The 20,697-nt window shown below is 38.2% G+C and overlaps 1 protein-coding gene across 2 annotated transcripts in view; it reads right to left on the bottom strand.

Annotated features, from left to right (window-relative positions):
* The window catches only part of pvrl2l (PVR cell adhesion molecule related 2 like), a 158,475-nt gene that overhangs the window by 53,796 nt on the left and 83,982 nt on the right, over positions 1–20,697 (bottom strand). For both annotated transcript variants that reach the window (XM_088404289.1, XM_088404290.1), the window contains exons 4-6: positions 14,365–14,658; positions 13,122–13,239; positions 12,261–12,409 (exon numbers count right to left, since the gene is read on the bottom strand). In XM_088404289.1, coding sequence (XP_088260415.1) covers positions 12,261–12,409; positions 13,122–13,239; positions 14,365–14,658 — 561 coding nt within the window. The remainder of the gene's footprint in view (positions 1–12,260; positions 12,410–13,121; positions 13,240–14,364; positions 14,659–20,697) is intronic.

The raw sequence follows: 20,697 nt of genomic DNA, 5'->3' as shown, positions 1-20,697 counted from the left end.
ACAAACAGTAAACATTTCAAAACCATTTTACACAGGGACGTAAAGGAAAGACCACACGCAGTACGTACGTTAGAAGCGATACTACGCAGAGAACATCACGTATGTTCCCTTTTACTGCCGACCGTATGTTTGAGCATGCGCTTTTCAATATGGCGCGCCATATGTATGGGTTAACAACAAAAATAGACCCCATAAAGCAAGACTGCGACGAATGATACGATCCGCCGTATGGTGCGGAAAAGACGGTATCCCGACTTATGAGCGAGTTACATTCCAGGTACCTGTTGGTTAGCTCAAAAATCATTGTTATTTACATCGAGAGCTGCTCTGGCAAAAAAAAAGGTGATCAAGTTGACCGTTGTCATTGTATCATGTTTCCGGGAGGAACTTCAAAATAAAAGTGTAGCGAGGCCGTCGGGGTTATACGGTTCTTGCAATGGTACGGATTATTTTGAAGCAATGACTGGCCACTCACGACATTTTCTGTTTAACTATAATGGAGACAGGCATCATATTGTATTTCATAGCACTTCAGGTACATCTTTATTAGTTACTTTATTAGTTTATTAGTGGTAAATATGTATCTCCTGCCTGGCTCATTTTACTCTTTATTTATCTATTTATTTATTACGCCAGCGTTGGTCTTATTTTGTATTAATTTGCATTAATTTAAAAGGGATTATAATTCATTAAAAGAGACAAATGGGCAAAATCATTTGGAGCTTAAGTTGAAAAAAAAAAGTTTAAAGGTGAATGTAAACTATATTATCCAAAAATAATTTCACAATAATACAAAACATATCTAAAATAGACATAAAATATATTCAGCATTTTTCTAACGTTAAGAATGATCAAATTATTAAAAAAATTTTTTAAAAGTATTTATACTTGGTTATTTAATTAATTTTTTAATTTAATAATAATAATAAAATTATATTTTATGCAGAAGTAACAATTAAGTCTCATTACTCATCCCATTCAATGCCAGAGACGTATTTTCACGTTTTTTTTTGTTTTTTTTTATAAATCCGGACATGAAAGCACACAAACTCCGAATAGAGGTGCGTCTGTATCGTCTGAACTAAAATTACTTTCCAGGACAGTTTTCAAAAATAATCACAAACAAATAAAACAAAAGCAACTCTTCTTTTAAATTAGACTATACTTCTTGAAAAAAGAAATTCCCGCGGCGCTTCTGCTGCGTCTTAAGACGAAAACGTCTCAGTTATGTCGGCCACCTGCTGTTGGCACGACGCAAAAAGAATACTAAGTAGTAAAAACAGTTGGACAGTACAAATAAAGCAGAGCGTTTTTTTCTCTTAATCGTATATCGTGGGTGGATGCGGAACATCGCCGTTTACCAAAGTGCCGTTAAAAATCAGCCGAAATGGGAAATTGTTAGCAAATGAGCTCATTTTCGCCCGTCCGCTTTAAATAAGCGGAGGTGAACGTTCTCATCCTCGCCGGTGGACGCGCCGCCCGCGGCGATGGCCGCCTGACCCCGGCTGTCGTCCCATACCGGCTAATTGAAAGGCGGCGGGCGGGACGGGAGCGCGCCCTGTCCGTCTCACATGTACACACCAAAACAAACGCTGGCAATTAGAGCGAGACGAGGGCCGAGGTTTTCAAGGTGTCGGGTCAGAGGGAGCCTGGAGTTACTGTAAAATGAATGGGCCTTCAACGTACTTACATGCGTGTGTGTGTGTGTGTGTGTGTGTGTGTTGCTGCAATACAAATTGGACTTGGTTGTGTAATTTCATGGATGGCCACTCCAGGAAGACAAACATGTACACTTTCCTTTAAAAAGTTTTTGTTTTCCCCTGGAGAATGGCCCCTTTGTTTAAATGATCAAAATTTGACACGCTACAGACATGTTAGCAAAAGTGCTATAAATCACGTCATATCAAAATAAATGCTATTTTTTTCTACGCCTACATTGAAAATGTTTTTTTTTCCTTCAGTATTTCCGCTTTGTTTTAATGACTTTTAAATTTGACTCGCCATACATGAGCATTGTTAGCAAAGCCGCTATATAGCCAATCGAAACAAAATAGTACGTCTCCTTAAGGTTTCAATGAGATCTAAATTTGACAAGTCACAGATGTGTGTACAATTAGGGCTGCATATAGAATCGAATTTTAATCGCGATCGCGATATTGGCTGCCACGATGAATTAAGCTGCTCCTCGGTGATATTTACATTTAAAAAGACGACTACCGTACATGTCAAATCAAGCGCTTTGTCATCTTACCACCAGGGGGCAATGTTTCCCACATGTTTGCATGACAAATGCCTCTGCTTTTCTCACCCTAATTTATTATTTACCAGTGTGAAATAGCATTGAGTTTCTTACCTGATTCCAAATATATAGTGTTAACTGTCAATTGAGATCCATTTTGAAAAATCTGATTGAAATAATTTCGTTTTGAAATGGCCGAAAATGACTTTTTGACTGCAACTTGATTAAAATTTGCTTAAAAGTATTTTTTCATTGGTTTGCACACAGCAAGTAAGTTAGCTGTTTTGCCCTATGTGCCAAATTTTTGCCATGTCTTGGGTGAATTTGTTTGAAATATTATTTACTTTGTTTCAGTTTATTATTATTATCATTATTTGTAAGTATCAAGCCTTGGCCAACCCTTGTTCATATTCTGCTTGTTTAAAAAAAAGAGCAATAAATAGACACATTTGACCAAACATGATAAGTAATCATGAATAATAATTGAGATTTCAATATTGACCAAAATAATCATGATTATTATTTTGGCCATTATCGTGCAGCCCTAACTGCAATATATCAAATTATAAAAACTAGATGTTACTGTGCCTCCAGTTGCATTTAAAAAGTTATTTTTTCCTATTATACATCCTCTTTAAAATTTAAGGGCTTCAAAATTTGACACGGCGCAGATAAACAATGTTAGCATAATGGCAATATGCAAATTTTCTACACTTGCCTTCAAGTCATTTATTTTTCTATCTTATGTCCCGTTTTAATGGCTTCTAAATTTAACACCGCACAGCTATCAGTGTTGTTAGCAAAGCTCCTATATAGCCAATCAATTCAAATGATATCAAAACGGATGCTACTTCGTTCACAATTGCCAATAGAAAGTCATTTATTTTTCTACAGTATGTCCCCATTCCATTTAAATGACTTTTGAATTAAATGCGAAATAGATGACGCCGTTGTTAGCGCATGTGCTACATATCAAATCAAATTATATCAAAATAGGTGCAACTTTGTCTACTCTTTTCTTTACAAAGTATTTTCTTTACTATCGTACGACCACCCGTTGATGTTTTCATTGTTTTTCTTTTCAACGGTTTCTAAATTTGACAAGGAATGTCGCTAGCAAAAGGGTTAGGGTTAGCTGTAATAGTGTTATACAGTAGCAAATCAAACCTTCCGTATTTTCCGCACTATAAGGCGCACCCAAAAGCCTTATTTTTTAAAAAAAGCTGATGGTGCGCCTTATAATCAGGTGCGCCTTATATATGGATCAATATTGAGATAATATTGAGTTATTTGAGTTATTGTTATTGCTTTGAGTATTACTATATTGTGATTGAAAAAGTTTTAATATATGTCATTAATTGAGGGTGCGCCTTATAATCCGGTGCGCCTTATATATGGAAAAAGTTTTAAAATATGTCATTAATGGAGGGTGCGCCTTTTAGTGCGGAAAATACGGTGATTGAAACAGATGCTACTTTAGCTACACTTGACTTTACAAAGTCTCTGTTTTTCTATGCACATTTATGTCATACAGGTAATGGCTTTTTTTAATGGCCGCTACATTTGATTTGGTCAAATTAAAATAAAAACAAATCAGAATACTTTGTGTCCACATGCCTTTAAACACCTTTAAAAGCTACTCCGTCGATACTTTCCTTTAAAAATGTTTTTCTATAGTGTTTATATCATAGTATTTATTTTTATTTTATAGTATTTATTTATTCTATAGTATTAAAATGTGTTTTTTCCCCCCTATGTTTTGATTCGTTTTAAATTCAACACATTTCGAACAAAAGTGCTAGAAATAAAACCAAATCAAAATGGATGCTACTTAATCTGGAATTGCCTTTAAAAAGTCTTATAGTATGTCCCCTTTATGTACTAATGAGGTGCGCACACTCGCAGCGGGACACCAAGGCACTCTAAAGTGGTCATGTTATCTCGAAAACTCACCATTTCAATCCATTTATCAAACTTGTGTTGTTATACCGTAGCGCTGTTTCTACTTCACATCACACAAGGGGCTTTGCAAAACAGATGATTTAAAAAAAAAATTAAAAAAAAATCATCCCACCCACTGCTACTCCCTGACCTTCAAATTGGGAATTATTCATCCTCATGTGTTCAGGATTTGGTGGGCTTCAAAAGATTTTCAGAATTCAAATCGAGCCTTGGCGTTCTTTCACTTTGGGACTGACTAGCATGATTAGTGTTTAATTAGAAACATGTTGAAAAATATGCAAAAATGTTAAGCATTTTTTTTTTTCTTTCACTAATGGCTACACTTAAAACCCAATCTGTCTGCTTTCATGCGGGAAATTACTAAAGCGTCGACTTTTGAGTGGCTGACATCCGAGAATTGAGACTTTTAAAAATAGGCGGAATTGACTTCGAAAACTTTTCTTGTTATTTTCTTTAGCCCCTCCCTTTGAGACAAATGGGGAGACGGAGTTTTTTGGGGGTGGTATATATGTGTGTGTGTATATATATATATATATATATATATATATATATATATATATATATATATATATATATATATATATATATAATTTTTTTTGGTCGCCATGGCAACCAGTCTCCTCGTACCTGTCTCCAGCCTCACTTTACCTCTCAAGACAAAGATGACTGAGAACGGCTTCGGTACAAAAGCGAGACGTCGTGACCGCGCATGTGAAATATTTAAATGGGGGATCAAATATTCAGACGCAATACGGTGTTCCAGCCTTCTGGATTCTCTTTGAAGCGTCACGACAAGTACAGCGCGCCGCACGCTCGGGAAGGTATTCCTTTGACTAGCCTTGTTTAATGTGAAAGTGGGGTATCAGGAAATATGAAAGAAAAATTATATATGCTTTTCCCATGTACCGTAGTTTAGCAAGTAGCAGTTTATGTGATGTAAATCATTTAGCTTAGTAAATTGCTATTGACGGAAATTCTTAAATTATTTATGAATATCTGTATGCCGTGTCTATGAAGAGACATATTGAACGGCCTTAAGAACAAATATGGTATTACTGTATATACAAGTATACAAGTATTTAAAAAGTGTAATCTTTTAGAGGAAGTACGGTGTTATATATGATTATTAAAAAAAAAAAAAAAGTGACATCAATTGGGGGAAATTTGGTATTTGTTTAAAAATGGTTGCTCATATATTAGAGGAAATACAGTAAGACTAAGTTGTTTCATAAAACAAAGTACTGCAGATTAGAGGAAAAGTTACACTGTATTATAAATAAAGTTGTCTTGTACGTACAGTTAAGAAAATGAAGTGTCTATTGGAGGAAATTTGGTCAAATATACAGTTGTTAAAAACTATGGGACATGTATAAGAGATAATACAGTTGTTGAAAAGACGCAATAACATATATTAGAGAAAATATGGTAACATATAAGGTTGTTAAAAATCAAGTATTAGAGGTAATAAGTATGATACATGATTCTATAGATGACATCCATTAGAAACATTACGGTAACACATGGTCCTTTAAAATAAAACAAAGGGAGGCCTAAAAGGAAATATGATAATATATACTTTTAAAAAACTAATGTGCCCAATAGAAGAAATATGCTTGTTTAAAAACCAGGACAGCACTAAGAGGAAGTACTACTGTTATATTATGAACTAAGTGATGCTTGTTAGAAGAGTTATGGTATTATATGATTGTGAAGAAAAGTGACAGCTATTAGAGGAAATATGGTGTTATATACATGGCTACAGGGAGAAATATGATTTCATATACAGTCGTTAAAAAGACTGACATCAGAGGAAACATAGCATTAGATACGATTGTTGAGGAAACAAAGTGACATCGGAGCAAATATGCCCTTATATTATCAAAAAAAAGTTATTAGAACAAACAGTATTTCATGAAAACATAAGTCATATTTATGAGAGGAAATACGCTAATCCATGAAATTGTTCAAAAAACTAAATGGTGCATTTTAGGGGAAATACGGCTTTCGATACTATAAAAAAAAAAGACATCTATTAGAGGATTTGCGGTATCCTTTACGCTTGTCCAAAAGAGTAAGCGATGTCATTGTTGTGGCATTATTTTATGCGGACGTAGCAGGAAGCCTAGCATGACCTTTTTGGCTAGCTTCCTGGAAAGTAATTCAGTCACAACGCGGCCTCTTCAAGCCCATCGAGCTCGTTTAAAGTTCATCAAAGTTAATTAGTGCCACACACACACACACACACACACACACACACACACACACACACACACACACACACACACGGGCGGCCAGTCAAGAACTATTACATGCTCGGCGGAAATGTTTCACGTTTGACGCTAAATTGGAAGCTAATCCTGATTAAGTGTCATTTGCGCGTTTCTTATCCTGACACGGGGCCTTTTCCGTTTATTGGATCATTTCAATTAAGGGCCAATTATGCAGCAAGGCGTGACTAAATAAGCAAAATATTACAAACGGCTCTTGGGGATGATATACAGTAAAACAGATTTATTTGCAAAAAAAAAAATGCCAGTTCAAGGGTGGGTAAAACTTTTGTGCTAATGGGGAGGATATATTTATTTGGTGATGAGGTAAATGTGGATGTAAAATATTTCATCTCAAAAAAATTTCACAATTATACAAAATATATATATAAAAAAAGCCCCAAAAATCTGATTAGCATGTCGCTAACTTTGTATTAATTTAAATGGAATTATAATTCATTAAAAGAGACAAATGGGCAAAATCATTTGGAGATTAAGTTAAAAAAAAGTTTAAAGGTGGATGTAAAATATATTATCCAAAAACAATTTTACAAAAATACAAAACATAGCTAAAATAGACATAAAACATATTTAGCATTTTTCTAACTTTAAGAATGATCAAATTATTATTAATTCTGAAGCCAAAATACATTTGTTAAAAGTATTTATACTTGGTTATTTAATTAATATTTAAGTTTAATCAAACATAATAACATTATATTTTATGCAGGGTTAACAATTAAGTCTCATCTCATTCAATGCCAGAGACGTATAGTCACGTTTTTTTGTTTTTTTTAATAAATCAGGACATTAAAGCCAAGATACTTAAGTATTAAATGGATACTTAAGCACATTAAGGACATTACTTTCCAGTTACTTAAGTACTAAATTGATACATAAGTATCTGGGATTGAATGTCTGGACTCTTAAAAATATGTAAAAATGGCATTGAATGTGTTAATTAGATAATCCATTATTGGGAATTACCGACACAATAAACCAATAGTCAAAACCCTAAAAAAGTTACAGCAATTAAATATGAATTCAAAATGTTTAGTTTTAACGGTAAAATGTAATTTGGCAATGCATAAAAATGAAGATACATTATAAAATTATTTACTGAAATACACTATTCAGGCACTGCAGGGCTTCGCATCACTTCCACTAACGACCCAGGCTAAACTGACAAAGAAACACAGCTGATGTATCGCTTCAACAACACTTAACATAAATTACTACTTTCCTATTAGGTAGTGCTATGGCACCCCCTTATGGAATTCCAAGGTATTGCGGGAAGAGAGCGCAAAAATACAAGTTGATTTCAAGCACCTATTACATGTCGGTAGCTTTCACGCATAAGTGCCACAGGGGAAAAAAATCATGCTAGCGAGTTAGCCTCCTTCCAGCGAGTCAGACATCAGAGGCTGTCTCCCGCTAATCAGAGACGCATCCTCCTCCTCCTCCACTGCGAGCAGGCGCCGCACATGACGGCGTGACACGCCGCCGCTTTCATCCGACGTTTAGCTGAACAAAGTTGCGCGGCGCACGGGCGGGCCGCCGGCGGCAGGCGGCTCTCGGCGGGAAGAATTAGCAATGTTGAAAAAACCCAAACGCCAGCGAGGCTCCGCTGAACCTCCGCAGGAATTGATAGGACCAAGGTGGGGCGCGGTACCATACAGGTTATGTCCATTTGGTTTATGTGTGGTCAAACTGACAGTAGCAAATTTTGCTAGCTAACAAAAAGCCTGCTCTATTAAAAAGTGATCAGTAGGAACATGCACTTGCTCGGTTGAGTCAATTACGTTTAGTAATCTGTATTTTATAGGTCAGTTAAGTGTTGCTAGCCAACATAGTTGCTAGCAACTCGCGCTGCTCGATCGTAAGAGTCGCTGCAAGTTCCTGGAATCCAGAAATTTAAGACCAAGGTATCCATTTATATATATATATATATATATATATATATATATATATATATATATATATATATATATATATATATATATATATATATATATATATATATATTTTTTTTTTTTTTTTTTTTTCTGTGTTGGTCTAAAATAGGCTGGTTTAATTAGCATCATTTGGTTTATGAAAACAAGTGATGTCAAAACCACAGTAGCAATTTTTGCTAGGTTGAAAAATGGTGGGTATGTTGAAAAGTAAACAGTAGGAAAAGAAACGGTATTCGTTGAGTCATTTATGTCTATTACCTTTGAAAAATCATCTAACGGTTAGCTTATATGGGCAGTTAGGTGCTGCTAGCGGCTAACATCGCTAGAATCTAGTACTGCTCCTTGCTGCTAATTGCTAGCCGCTAACATTGGAGCTGCCACGAATTCCTGGCAACAGGCGCCATATATTATGCAATGTCAGTGTAATTAAAGCTTTATTAAACATCTTTTATTAGCATAGCAATCGAACTTGATTTCACGTCATGCTAGCATCAACACTCATTGCTGCGGTTGGCTTGAATTCTTCTTGCCATTATACACTAAATAACGGGCACTGAGGAATTACTGGAAGACTTGTTTCACTCCTGGATGTATCTGTCGCGCATGTCTCACGTCCTGTGACGTCCCAGTTTCAAGCTAGCAGTTAAAATCTAGCGAGTTGAGTTGAGCCAACACCAAAATTCTAACAATTTATGAGTCAATGAGGACAAGGGCAAAAAAATGTCGGGAAGATGGTTTATGTTTTCATTCCAAAGCCAAGGTAGCTTTAAATTAGCGTGGTTTGCGTCCAACAACGATCAATCCACGCTAACAATACCCTGAGCAAGCTTTGTTCCGGCAGGAGGGACAATTCCAAATCTTTAGCCGTGATTTCTCACCCGTGTTCTAAATGCGGTGGAGCTCTCGCTCCTCGCGCCTACGATTACATGGCGTAATCCCGAATAGCGAAGAAGGGGGAAGTGTTAGCATGGGAAGCGGTCGGGCGAGACGCGATGGTGAGAAGACACCTCTCCGGGCCAGCCGAGCTTTCGGCACTCTGACGTGTTAGCGGGCTTGTTGGCTGGGATTTGCTCAACTCGTCCGCTGCCGTTGACGACTATGCAGTAGGCGTCAAAGGTCCATTTTAACAGAGCTGGAAATTTATTTTAATCTTTGCACTGTGATTGAAAAAAAACATTTGACCACGTTAGCTAAGATGGTTATTTATTTTTATTTAAATCATTCACTGCCATTGACGAATATGGAGGTTAAAGGTGGCACTGGAAACGAATGACTTAACACAAAAATCAAAAATTCATTTGAACTAGGTTGGTGTGAACCAGGCAGTGAATGAAATATAGTGACTAATGACTGATTGGATGAGGGGTGGACAAGGTAGGGGGCGTGGCCACATACGGTTTCTTTAATCTGAGTAATGCAAAATGTCTCGTTTTTTTTCTCGTGTTGATTAAAATGCATCTGTTTATTATTGTATTTTTTTAGGAATATGTCATTAAGTAATTATTTAATATAATTACTATAAATAAGATTATAAAATCTTGAAAAAAATACAAATCAATAAATTTTGCAATTATTTATTTACTCAAAATAAAAGGCAAAAAATGGTTTTTATACATACTTAACCTGTATTTTATTTAAATTATTTATAAATACAATTTGAAGATAAAACATAAATATTTCATTATGAGAACTAACTGAAAACAATCATTTATTCATGTATATTTTCATCAATTTATGCCATTAAATAACTGGTGACTTTAAATTAAATAAATTATTAAATGCCATTTAAAAATGATAAAGAGTCCTCATTTTATGATGAGCATGAATAGAAAATATACATTCATTCATCCATGTATATTGTTATGAATTTATGTCAATAAATAATTCATTAATATATTTAGTATAATATAAAAATGTCTGAACTGTTATAAAAATACCAATACGGTATATTTAACTTTTTAAAATGTATTGTACTGAAAGATAAACACCTGTCAAGTTTTGCATCTACACTTAACCTTCATTTTTTTCTTTTGAATCATTTACAAATTTAATTTGAAGCCATTAGTATTCATTTTCCTATTCAAACGAGTCAGTAAACAAAGCGCTTGAAGCACGCACGCTTGGGATCTTCATCCGAGAACTGTGAGAGCGAATCTTCTTTTTTCTCTTTTCAAAAGTGATGATATTAGTGAATATTTTTTTATGCAGTTATGTGTGGGATGACTATATTTTTGTTTTCGTCGTATGGTCTAATTTGCATATTTTTGGGTCTGGAACGTATCCCCCAAGAAACATAAGCATTCACTGCACTATTAAAGTCACTTTAGCAGAAAGCATCAGAGGGCCATGAAAGAGGAACAAAAAAGAAACGGAGCGGGTAGGAGAGGTAAAAAAAAAAAAAAAAAAAAAAAGCAAGGCGCCTCGCAAAGATGAAGAGCGCCGGGACCCGCGATGAAGATGTGTTGGCGCTCTCTGAAGTGGGTGCAAAAAGTCAACGCTGAGAAAGAAAGACAAAAAAAAAAAAAGAGACGAAAGAGAGCAAAACAAACGGCGGCAAACTGGCTCACACCAACTTGAAAGCCCGCGGAAGAATCCAGAAGGGGGCTTGACCACGCCGACGCAGCAGGGCCACAAACTTTTAGGAGCGGGCTCGCCGTTCGCTTTCAAGGGCGCGAGAGCAGACCTGACTTCTGATCCTGTTTTCAACTCTTTTGGGGACGGGGAGGGGGGAGGGGGGGGGGGGGGGGTCTCATCACGCTGTGTGGCCCTGCTGAGGGGGTCCGCGTCAGCCCACAAAACCAGCACAGAAATCCATGCTAAAGATCGAAAGAGGCCAGCACCCCCGCAGTTCTCAGATCAGCCTTGATCCCAGCGTGTGTGTGTGTGTGTGTGTGTGTGTGTGTAGGTGGGCGAAAGGATCTGCATTGTGTGCATTGCTTCAAACCAACGCTCTCTTTGATGTGCTTGCATGATCAGGAAAAGACGAGAATCTGCAGCGTTCAAGCAGTGGCGCTTCGAGAGGTGCCCGAGGGGGGTGCCACCCCCCACCCCTTCAAAATCGATACGAGTGATCCCTTAATTATGTTACTACATTGCGTCATTGCCATGAAAACCAACACAAGCGAACTGGATATACTTTCATAATTTCGGTTTGTACTTTGTCTTTTTGCCTTTTCTGGACACTTTTTTGTCTCGCTTTTATTTACTAACATTTGCAAATATCTCCTTTTAACGTCAAGATTTTTGCCGATTGTTGGAAATGATGGAAACTAAACTGTAGAGATATCCTATTTGCATTGTCCACTTTTCATCAAATAAAGGGGCCGATTTAAAAATATCTTTTTAAAAATCCAATTCATCGGTTAATTACCAAAATAATGAACACACTCATTTTTAAATGATTGATTTACAAATTGATGAATTACTCAAATTCAATGTTTTATTCACGCCAGGAAAACACTTAAAAAAAAAGTGTTTGCGTGGACACATTTGAGGTGTTTTGACAAAACCCCTGTCCCAGGTGCCGCCCTCAAAAAACAAAAAACTGGTCTAGAACCGCCACTGCTTCAAAGTCAGCAAGGTGTGAAAGCTTTTTGAAAAAACGCAATCATTGCCGCAAAGTGGCCCAAAACCATCGCTCAGCTGATTTTTTTTCTTCGACTTGACAGAAAAAAAAAATTCTGATGCATCCAAAACAGAACGTGGAAAATTTCATACAATCGTCTATTCAAACATGTAACAGCGAAGCCCGCTTTTTTGGTGAGTGTAATGTGCGCGTCATCAGCAGGTGACGAAACGAGCATGGCATTTCCGAGCCCGGCCGGCCGGCCGACTCACCGATGACGAGGGTTGTGATCTGGTCCTTGGCGGCGCCGTGCTTGTTCTTCACCTCGCATATGAAGGTGGTGTTGACGGCGTCGTCCACCTTCCTCACCGTCAGCTTGTTGCCGTCCACCAGAACCGAGTCTGGCAGCGGGCCCGACGCCCTGGGGGAGGACAAGATGGCGGTATATATATATATATATATATATATATATATATATATATATATATATATATATATATATATATATATATATAATTTTTTGCATATACAGTATATATATATATTTATAATTTTTTTGCCATGTGAAGTGTGATTGCAATTAAATAAGGATCGGCATTTTTTTCAGGCACTTTGATGATTTTTCAGTTTTAGACTAACCTGTAACCTGTATACATGCTGTAAAAAATGGATTGCATTGTTTTTTTCTTTTGTTAATGTTAGGAGGATACAGTTTTAGGGTTACTATAATATTTTTTTTCATATATAATGTTTTTCATAACCGTAATTTTCTCTGAAAAGCAGACTGATGATCATTGTATTGAATCAAAATATTTGCTTTCACTTTGGAAAACAATGATCACCATTTTTTTGCCTTTTTCCTGGTATGGTATTGACCAAATCAACAACCAAAATATAAATAAATAAATGAATAAAAATAATCGACTAGTTTTTCTTTCTTTTTTAAATCTAAGAATCCAAGTTAAAATTAATTAAAAATAACAAATTAAAAAATCTAAAAACGCTTTAAAAAAATGAAATCCGATATATCGATTGACGATTAATCGTCAGGTGAATCGATCATTGAATTAACGGGTACTCGCAGCCCGACAATTAATATTTTGGGGAAGATTCAAAATGAGTGTAAATCTTACGCGGTCCAGGTGACGGTGGTGGGTTGAGGATTGCCGTCAGCCTCGCAGACCAGCGTGGCGTCCGAGCGGCCCATGAACCAGTTGTTGTCGTAGCCCTCGATTGAGACGGAGGGGGGGTCTGCGGGGAACAGTCAGACACCAATTTTAAAACATTTTGGCCTGCTAACCACACCGTTGAATTTATTACCAAAAGATATTTGAAGCAGTGATGGGAAAATGAAGCTTCATGAGACACTTGTGATATATTTTCACTCCTCTGGATGGTGCTCTTGCTTTCAAGATAAAATTTGTTCAGCGGAAATGCATTCAATTTCTACTGCATGTTTCTACTGCAGTTAAAAATACTCACAAGTGCTTTACGAAGCTTCATTTGTCCGTTAGCATTTCTAAGACACACAACTGACCCAAGATTTTTTTTTGTTTGGTGCTGTGCTTCAAGATTTTTTCCCCCTGGTGTGAAATATGCGATGCAGCTCTGTATATAACGTTTCTCCCGCATTAGACTTGTCTTCCATTGTTAATTGTCTGAAGAGAAACAACGTGAAACAATCTTCGCGGTGAGTTTAGTCCACGCCGCCAGCGAGGACTCGGAACTTGTTTTAATCCCTTCTAAATTAAAAAGACATTTAAAGGATTAAATGCGTGCGTGTGGCCATCTTGCGCTCTTATGATAATCCTTAAAGTTAGTCTTAAAGGATACATTATAAAAAATGATTTTTTATGGCTTCTATACATAGTTCCTATATATATATATATATATATATATATATATATATATATATATATATATATATATATATATATATATAATTTATTATGACAAAGATATTTTTCTTGGAATTAGAGTAAAATAAAAAAATATATATATTTTGAGACTTAAGTCTTTTAAGTCTATTTATGGAAAAATAAAAGAGAGAACCAGTGAGCCAATTTTGAGCCTTCTGACTGACCGTAGTTAGGCTTTTCACCACGAAATTATCTAAATTATCCATCTTAACTCATTCAGTAATGGCCTAGTTTTCCTCCTCAAGCCCAACACACAAAAAACAAAACAAACAAAAAAACAACAACAAAAAAACATTAACTTAATTGAGTTCACTCTAGTCCTAGCGTCCTCATTCGAGGACATCCTGCCTCATGTTTGGGTGGAATGCAATTTATTTCAATGTTTTGTGGACACAACAGTGGTCAAATCGAAGTACATGGTTGCTTTTTTTTTTTTTTTGGCGTGCGTGTTGCTTACACTCTACAGACAGTCTGAGCTGGTGCGTCCATGTCTTGTCCTGGGTGCGCTGGTCCACCATGCAAGTCACCTCCCGGCCGTCGTCCGCAGGCGTGGGCACCAGCCGGTACTCGCTGCGCACCGTGACCGTGCCGTCGGGTCCGTTGGTGCTGCTGGTGGTGTGGTTGCCGCCCACCGACGCCAGCCACTTGATGGTCGCCGCCGGCTTGGCGTCGGCCGCCTGGCACTGCGCCACCACCGTCGCTTTGGTGCCCGCCTGCACCGTCACCACGTTGGCAGAATTTTTGGGTTTGGCTGTGGAAGAGGAGGAAGATTTCATGCATAAAGCAGGCTTGAAAAGCACTCGTATAGAATATATCATTTACGCAAAATAATCTACCGATAAAACGCCGTATAAGCAGGTCTCTTTTTTTTTGTGATGTGTGTTGGATGAAACAAAACATTAAAAAACCCAAAACCGCATGTCTGATTGAATACATTTTTTTAAACTATATTTCTCGCGTTCCCCACATGAAAATTAACATAATAAAGGAATACAGCATTGAGATAATAAACCACAATAACAACTTAGCAACAAGTTGCTTCATGTTCCAGTTAGTTTGCTCTTAAATTTACATTCCATTTGATGATAACTGCAGAAACCCTGTTCAAATCTCACGCACCCCCTGAAGTTTCTTCCTGTACCTCAATTTCTGAACCACTGCTCTATTTGAATGTAAATTTGAATCCATTAAGTAAATAAAAAAAAAAAAGTCATATTTTTGCTTCACTCAAATGAACATAGTGCTGCTCCTTACATACAGATGGATTTTTAGGGCATGGAGGCAGCCAAAAATTACTCCTCTATAAAAAATGATGAGTCATTCTTCACAGACGATAAAGAATATATTCCAGTGAGTATGTTCTGTGTTCAAATTCCCATTGCTAACAAGACGCTTGCAACTCGTTAGCCTGTCTATGAAGTTCTGCATTGTTAGTTAGCATGAAGCTAAATGGACAGAAGGCTTAATTTTATTTGTTCTAACTCTAATCTGACAACATGATTCAACTAGGTAAAGAAATAAAACTAGTTGAAGACACTTTCAAAAAAATTGTTGACCATCATACTAGTGAGGAACGAGGAACCGGTCCCAACCGCTTGACGCGACACGGAAAGCGGGTTTGGCCACATTGTTTCCATCACAGCGTAAACGTTTGAAAAATTTTCAAGTGGGCTTTATCTGAGTGACATTTTGGACATCAAGTAATGACTACAGACATGAGGAAAGGGCTGAAGATGAGTAGACGCCACCACAATGCGCGCCTCTCCAGAAGAGCTGTCAATCATCTGGCAAATGTCACGCTATTTGCTTTGGCCACAAGATGCATCGCCCTGAATCGCAACATTTCATTTATTCAATCGGCAGCTCCCCCGGAATGACTTTGCGGCCTTTCTTTGTGTGCCTCAGTTTGGGGCTGAAAGCTTTCTGATGATTCCCGGCCGTTTGGCGTATTGAGGAAGCCGCAATATCGCCGTGTCCCGGGTCGGCCCGATCCACGCCGTTTTACAGACGCCTCCTCGTCAAAACTTAAATGGATGCGCGAACCTTGTTTACGCTGCCGACGCGGCTGGGAGATGCGAAACGAAAAGAAAATCTCAGGTACACAAAAAATCGGAGTTTTGGACTTTGTGACTCAGACTTGACTTGGACTCTGATCTAGAGAAGCTTCATATGATGCTAAAACTGAATATTTTATATCAAAGTGTTTGCTGATCACTTCCTGTCATCAAGCGACATCATGGGAGGAATTGTCCTGTTGTAAAAATGACATTATTCCATGGCGGACTTGAACTGGATGCAGATTTTTGTTACTCAGTCTTGACCTGGACTCGGACCTCCGTGACTCAGACATGACCTAGACTTGGATCTCGGTGACTTGGACTTGACCTGGACGTGGACATTTTGTGACTCAGTCTTGACCTGGACACGGACCTCTGCGACTCGGACATGACCAAGACTCGGATCTCTGTGACTTGGACTTGACCTGGACGTGGACATTTTGTGACTCAGTCTTGACCTGGACTCGGACCTCTGTGACTCGGACATGACCTTGACTCGGATCTCGGTGACCTGGACTTGACCTGGACGTGGACATTTTGTGACTCAGTCTTGACCTGGACTCGGACCTCTGTGACTCGGACATGACCAAGACTCGGATCTCTGTGACTTGGACTTGACCTGGACGTGGACATTTTGTGACTCAGTCTTGACCTGGACTCTGACTTCTGTGACTCAGACATGACCTTGACTCGGATCCGGGTTTGTACAGTAATGTTGCTTAACTTTTGTCTTCTAGTCGTTTCTGGTGATGTGTCTGTGTCTTTTTTTGTGACTTTTGGAATAATAGCAGACTAAGGTCCTATTCAGATCTTGTCTACTCCCCAATTTGGTTTTGTCATGAAAGAGTACTCGACAAAGATTCATTGCCTCATTTACGGATGTGTCTCCACATGTCACACGGAGATGACTTAGTGCGAAATTACCACCTGTAGTGAAAACCTGGCATTTAAGTGGGACTTTAGATTTTGTCTTTTAAGTGCAGCTTTTTTGTATTCTTGGGAATTGGAGGCTCGTCTTACTCCGTCTTATCATTTGGCCTTCTTCACTTTCAAAAGAAGCTCTCCAAAGACGTTTGCTTTTTTTCCACCGCTGGCTTGTGTGCTTACTTTGTTTGCTAGCGAATGACGCGAGCAAGATGAGCGCTTTGACATTTGCACAGAGGCGCAGACGGATGCGCTTCATCTTCAATAAACTTCTGTCAGACTCTGATGGTCGATAAATCTTTTTTTTATTTGGTCTCTCTATGCGGTCTGGATTAGCAAGCTATCTTACAAGTGTATGATGTGAAAGTGTTGGTAGTGCTACCTCCAACAGCGAAAATGCGTTTATTGTCTTCACGGGTTTATGCCCCCCCCCCAACAGTTGGTGCCAAACCTCATCCAAACAAATCCCCACAAGGACCAAGAAGCTTGTTTAAATTTGAAGCGAATACCTTTCGTCTTTGGCAGGTCGCCACTTAGCGCGGCGGCTGCTCCGCGACATCTGTCGCCTTCACACTTTTTCTAATTAAAGCAAGCGACCCGCATCAGCGCTTCCACTTGACCCACATGCACGCAATTCTGCAGGCGACAACGCTGCCGGATGTCATTATTAGCGTTAGGGCCATTTAATAACTCGCGGGGCGTGTTCACGGACGCTTAAGCCTGACGGCAAACACAGAGTAAGACATTTGGGGACTTATTGGTGATTGATCGGGTTAGTCCCTCAAGCTGAGTTCCCATTTCAGAGAAATGGACACTTTGTTTGTTTATATGAGCACCGATATTGACTTGGACTAGTCTATCCAGGTCGTAACGCATCATCCGCATCTTAAAGCAGACTGGGAAACTACCGAGATGTGCAAAGCTGTGTGCAAGACAAGATGTGGGCACGTTATTTTTCTGTGCCATTATATTGACATGGAACTGGTCTATTCAGGTCATTAAGCATCATCCACATCATAAAGCTGATTGTGAAAAGACCAAGATGTGCAAAGCGGTTTACAAGGCTAGATGTGGGCATGGTCTTTGTCTATGTGCCCCGACATTGACCTGGAACTTGTCTACTCAGGTTATTAAGCATTATTCACATCATAAAGCGGATTCAAAAAGGACAAAGATATGCAAAACTATTTATAATGCATGAAGCAGGCATGGTCTTTCTCTATGTGTTCCGATATTGACCTGGAACTAGTCTATTCAGATCATTAAGCATCATTCATATCATAAAGCAGACTGTGAAAAGACCAAGATGTGCAAAGCTGTTTACAAGGCTAGATGTGGGCATGGTCTTTGTCTATGTGTCCAATTATTGACCTGGAGCTAGTCTATTCAGGTTATTTAGCATCATTCAGATCATAAAGCTGATTCAGAAAAGACCAAGATGTGCAAAGCTGTTTACAAGGCAAGATGTGGGCATGGTCTTTCTCTATGTGTTCCGATATTGACCTGGAACTAGTCTATTCAGGTTATTAAGCTTCATTCACATCATAAAGCTGATTCAGAAAAGACCAAGATGTGCAAAGCTGTTTCCAAGGCAAGATGTGGGCATGGTCTTTGTCTATGTGTCCAATTATTGACCTGGAGCTAGTTAGCAGGTTATTTAGCATCATTCACATCATAAAGCTGATTCAGAAAAGACCAAGATGTGCAAAGCTGTTTACAAGGCAAGATGTGGGCATGGTCTTTCTCTATGTGTTCCGATATTGACCTGGAACTAGTCTATTCAGGTTATTAAGCTTCATTCACATCATAAAGCTGATTCAGAAAAGACCAAGATGTGCAAAGCTGTTTCCAAGGCAAGACGCGGGCACGTTCTTTTTCTATGTGCCCTGATATTGACATGGAACTAGTCCATTCAGGATATTATGCATCATTCACATCAAAGAGCTCTGAGAAAAAAAACAAAATGTGCAAAGCTATTACATCGATAAGATTGAACTGACTCTTGAATTTCAAACAGTGGTTGAGTGCTTTTTTTTCTCCACTTTTGAAAAGATTTATTTATTTCCCTTTGTGGCTCTACACATGCTAATTCACAGTTGATTTGCATTCATTTTAGCCTAACCTATAACATCGAAACATTTATGCATAGTAAACCTGGTGTTATTAATTGTAATTCATTTATCACTTGAACTTGAAAAAAAAATGATGGCGGGATGATAGGGACGGCGATATTGAGAAAAAAAAAAACATCTGAACGACTTCATTTTTAAACTCGTTAAGCGAAATAAACGGACGCCATATGATTTAACAAGCTCGTTTGACATCTCACACATACACACAGAGCCATTAGAAACTATCACAGCAGCTTGTAGGTCGCCGCGGAACAAGTCATTTCGAGTCGCTGACATATTTAACCTTTATCAAACAAGCGCAGCCCCTGCAATTTGTCCACGTCGCGCCTTAATTCACGGCGCAGCTGAATACGGATTTAACGGCAGTGTCTTTGTGGCGCACACCATCAGTGTGGATTTATTCGCCGATCAAGCGATGTGTTGTTGCGCCCGGTGAAAAATGTCGAGAGGATTTGTTTGTCACGCGCTGCCCTTGTCGCGGCCCAGATGAATGTCTGTTGCTTTCCGGGGTTGCTAATAAAACATAAATATTGGAGGAGACGGAGGAAAATTTGGAAGCGGCGACGCTCCGCGGCCGCGTGACAAATCCGTAATTGGCCGCTGGAAATGTTGACAAAATGCATTCATTTGTCTGATTGAGACTCATTTTCGCGTTGATTGAAGACGCGGGCGCACGCCGCTAAGTGGCTGCATGACCGGAGGCAGACTCCAAAAAACAAACAATAAAAAAAAACGAAAAAACAACATTTTTTTTCCAGCATTTACAAGCGCTAATGTGGAATCATAGCCAAGGTGCTTGGAGGTTTGAACAGATTTTGTGTTGTTTTGTTGACCCCCCTCTTGTGTCTCATCAACTATGACTCGCCAAGGTCGTTAGCATAGCAGCGCTGTTTTGATCCCAGAAGGAAAAGCATATTTTGATGAAAAGACACAAGGTGTCATTTATTTTATATGCTTCATTTTTATGTGAACAGGTAAAACCGAATATGCTAATTCTGCCTCCACAAGGTAAATATAAAACCTATTTTGGTTTGCAATAAGCGGATAAAAATGTTTGTCTGGAAAGGACCAAAATGGCTTTTATTGCTGCTTGGGACTTTTAATTGTTGCACCATAAATTTCGGTTTAGAAATTGAACTTTTTTCTTATGCTTTGAACCCTCTGGCTGATAGTCCAGTGTGGCATCTCTGCAGTTTTTTTTTTTTTGGGTGAGGTGCACGTTTTAACTCATTGAATGCCAGGGACGTGGTTTGACGTTTTTTTTGGGGGGGGGTGTTCATAAATTTAACCTACATATGTATGGATATTTGCAGGAAAAAAATGCTCAAAAATAATTTTAATGATTACACCTGTAAAAGAGTTTACAAGATTATGAAAAAAAATACAATGCGTACAGTTTGCAAAACGTGCACAAGTGTTAATATTTCCAAGGACAAAGACGGCCTTCACCCAACAATTTTCCAATAAAAGAGCTGCATGCAAAAAATTCCCAACAAAGCAAATTATTGCATATTTTGGTGTGCTATAAAAGGGTAGTAATAAAAAAAAAATGTCGAGGACAAATTTGTCTCGGAAGGACGCCTGAAATAAAGCGTATGCTAAATATTTAGCCTTGATAAAGAGTTAACATTTTTATGAGGTTCACATCATGGTTCACATTAATTAGTGTCATAAAAA

Source organism: Hippichthys cyanospilos, chromosome 21 (assembly GCF_059441005.1).
Source record: "Hippichthys cyanospilos isolate Australia breed blue-spotted pipefish chromosome 21, RoL_Hcya_1.0, whole genome shotgun sequence".
Taxonomy (NCBI): Eukaryota; Metazoa; Chordata; class Actinopteri; order Syngnathiformes; family Syngnathidae; genus Hippichthys; species Hippichthys cyanospilos.
Note: the sequence above shows the minus strand (reverse complement) of the source record. Positions and strands in the feature narration are given on the sequence as shown.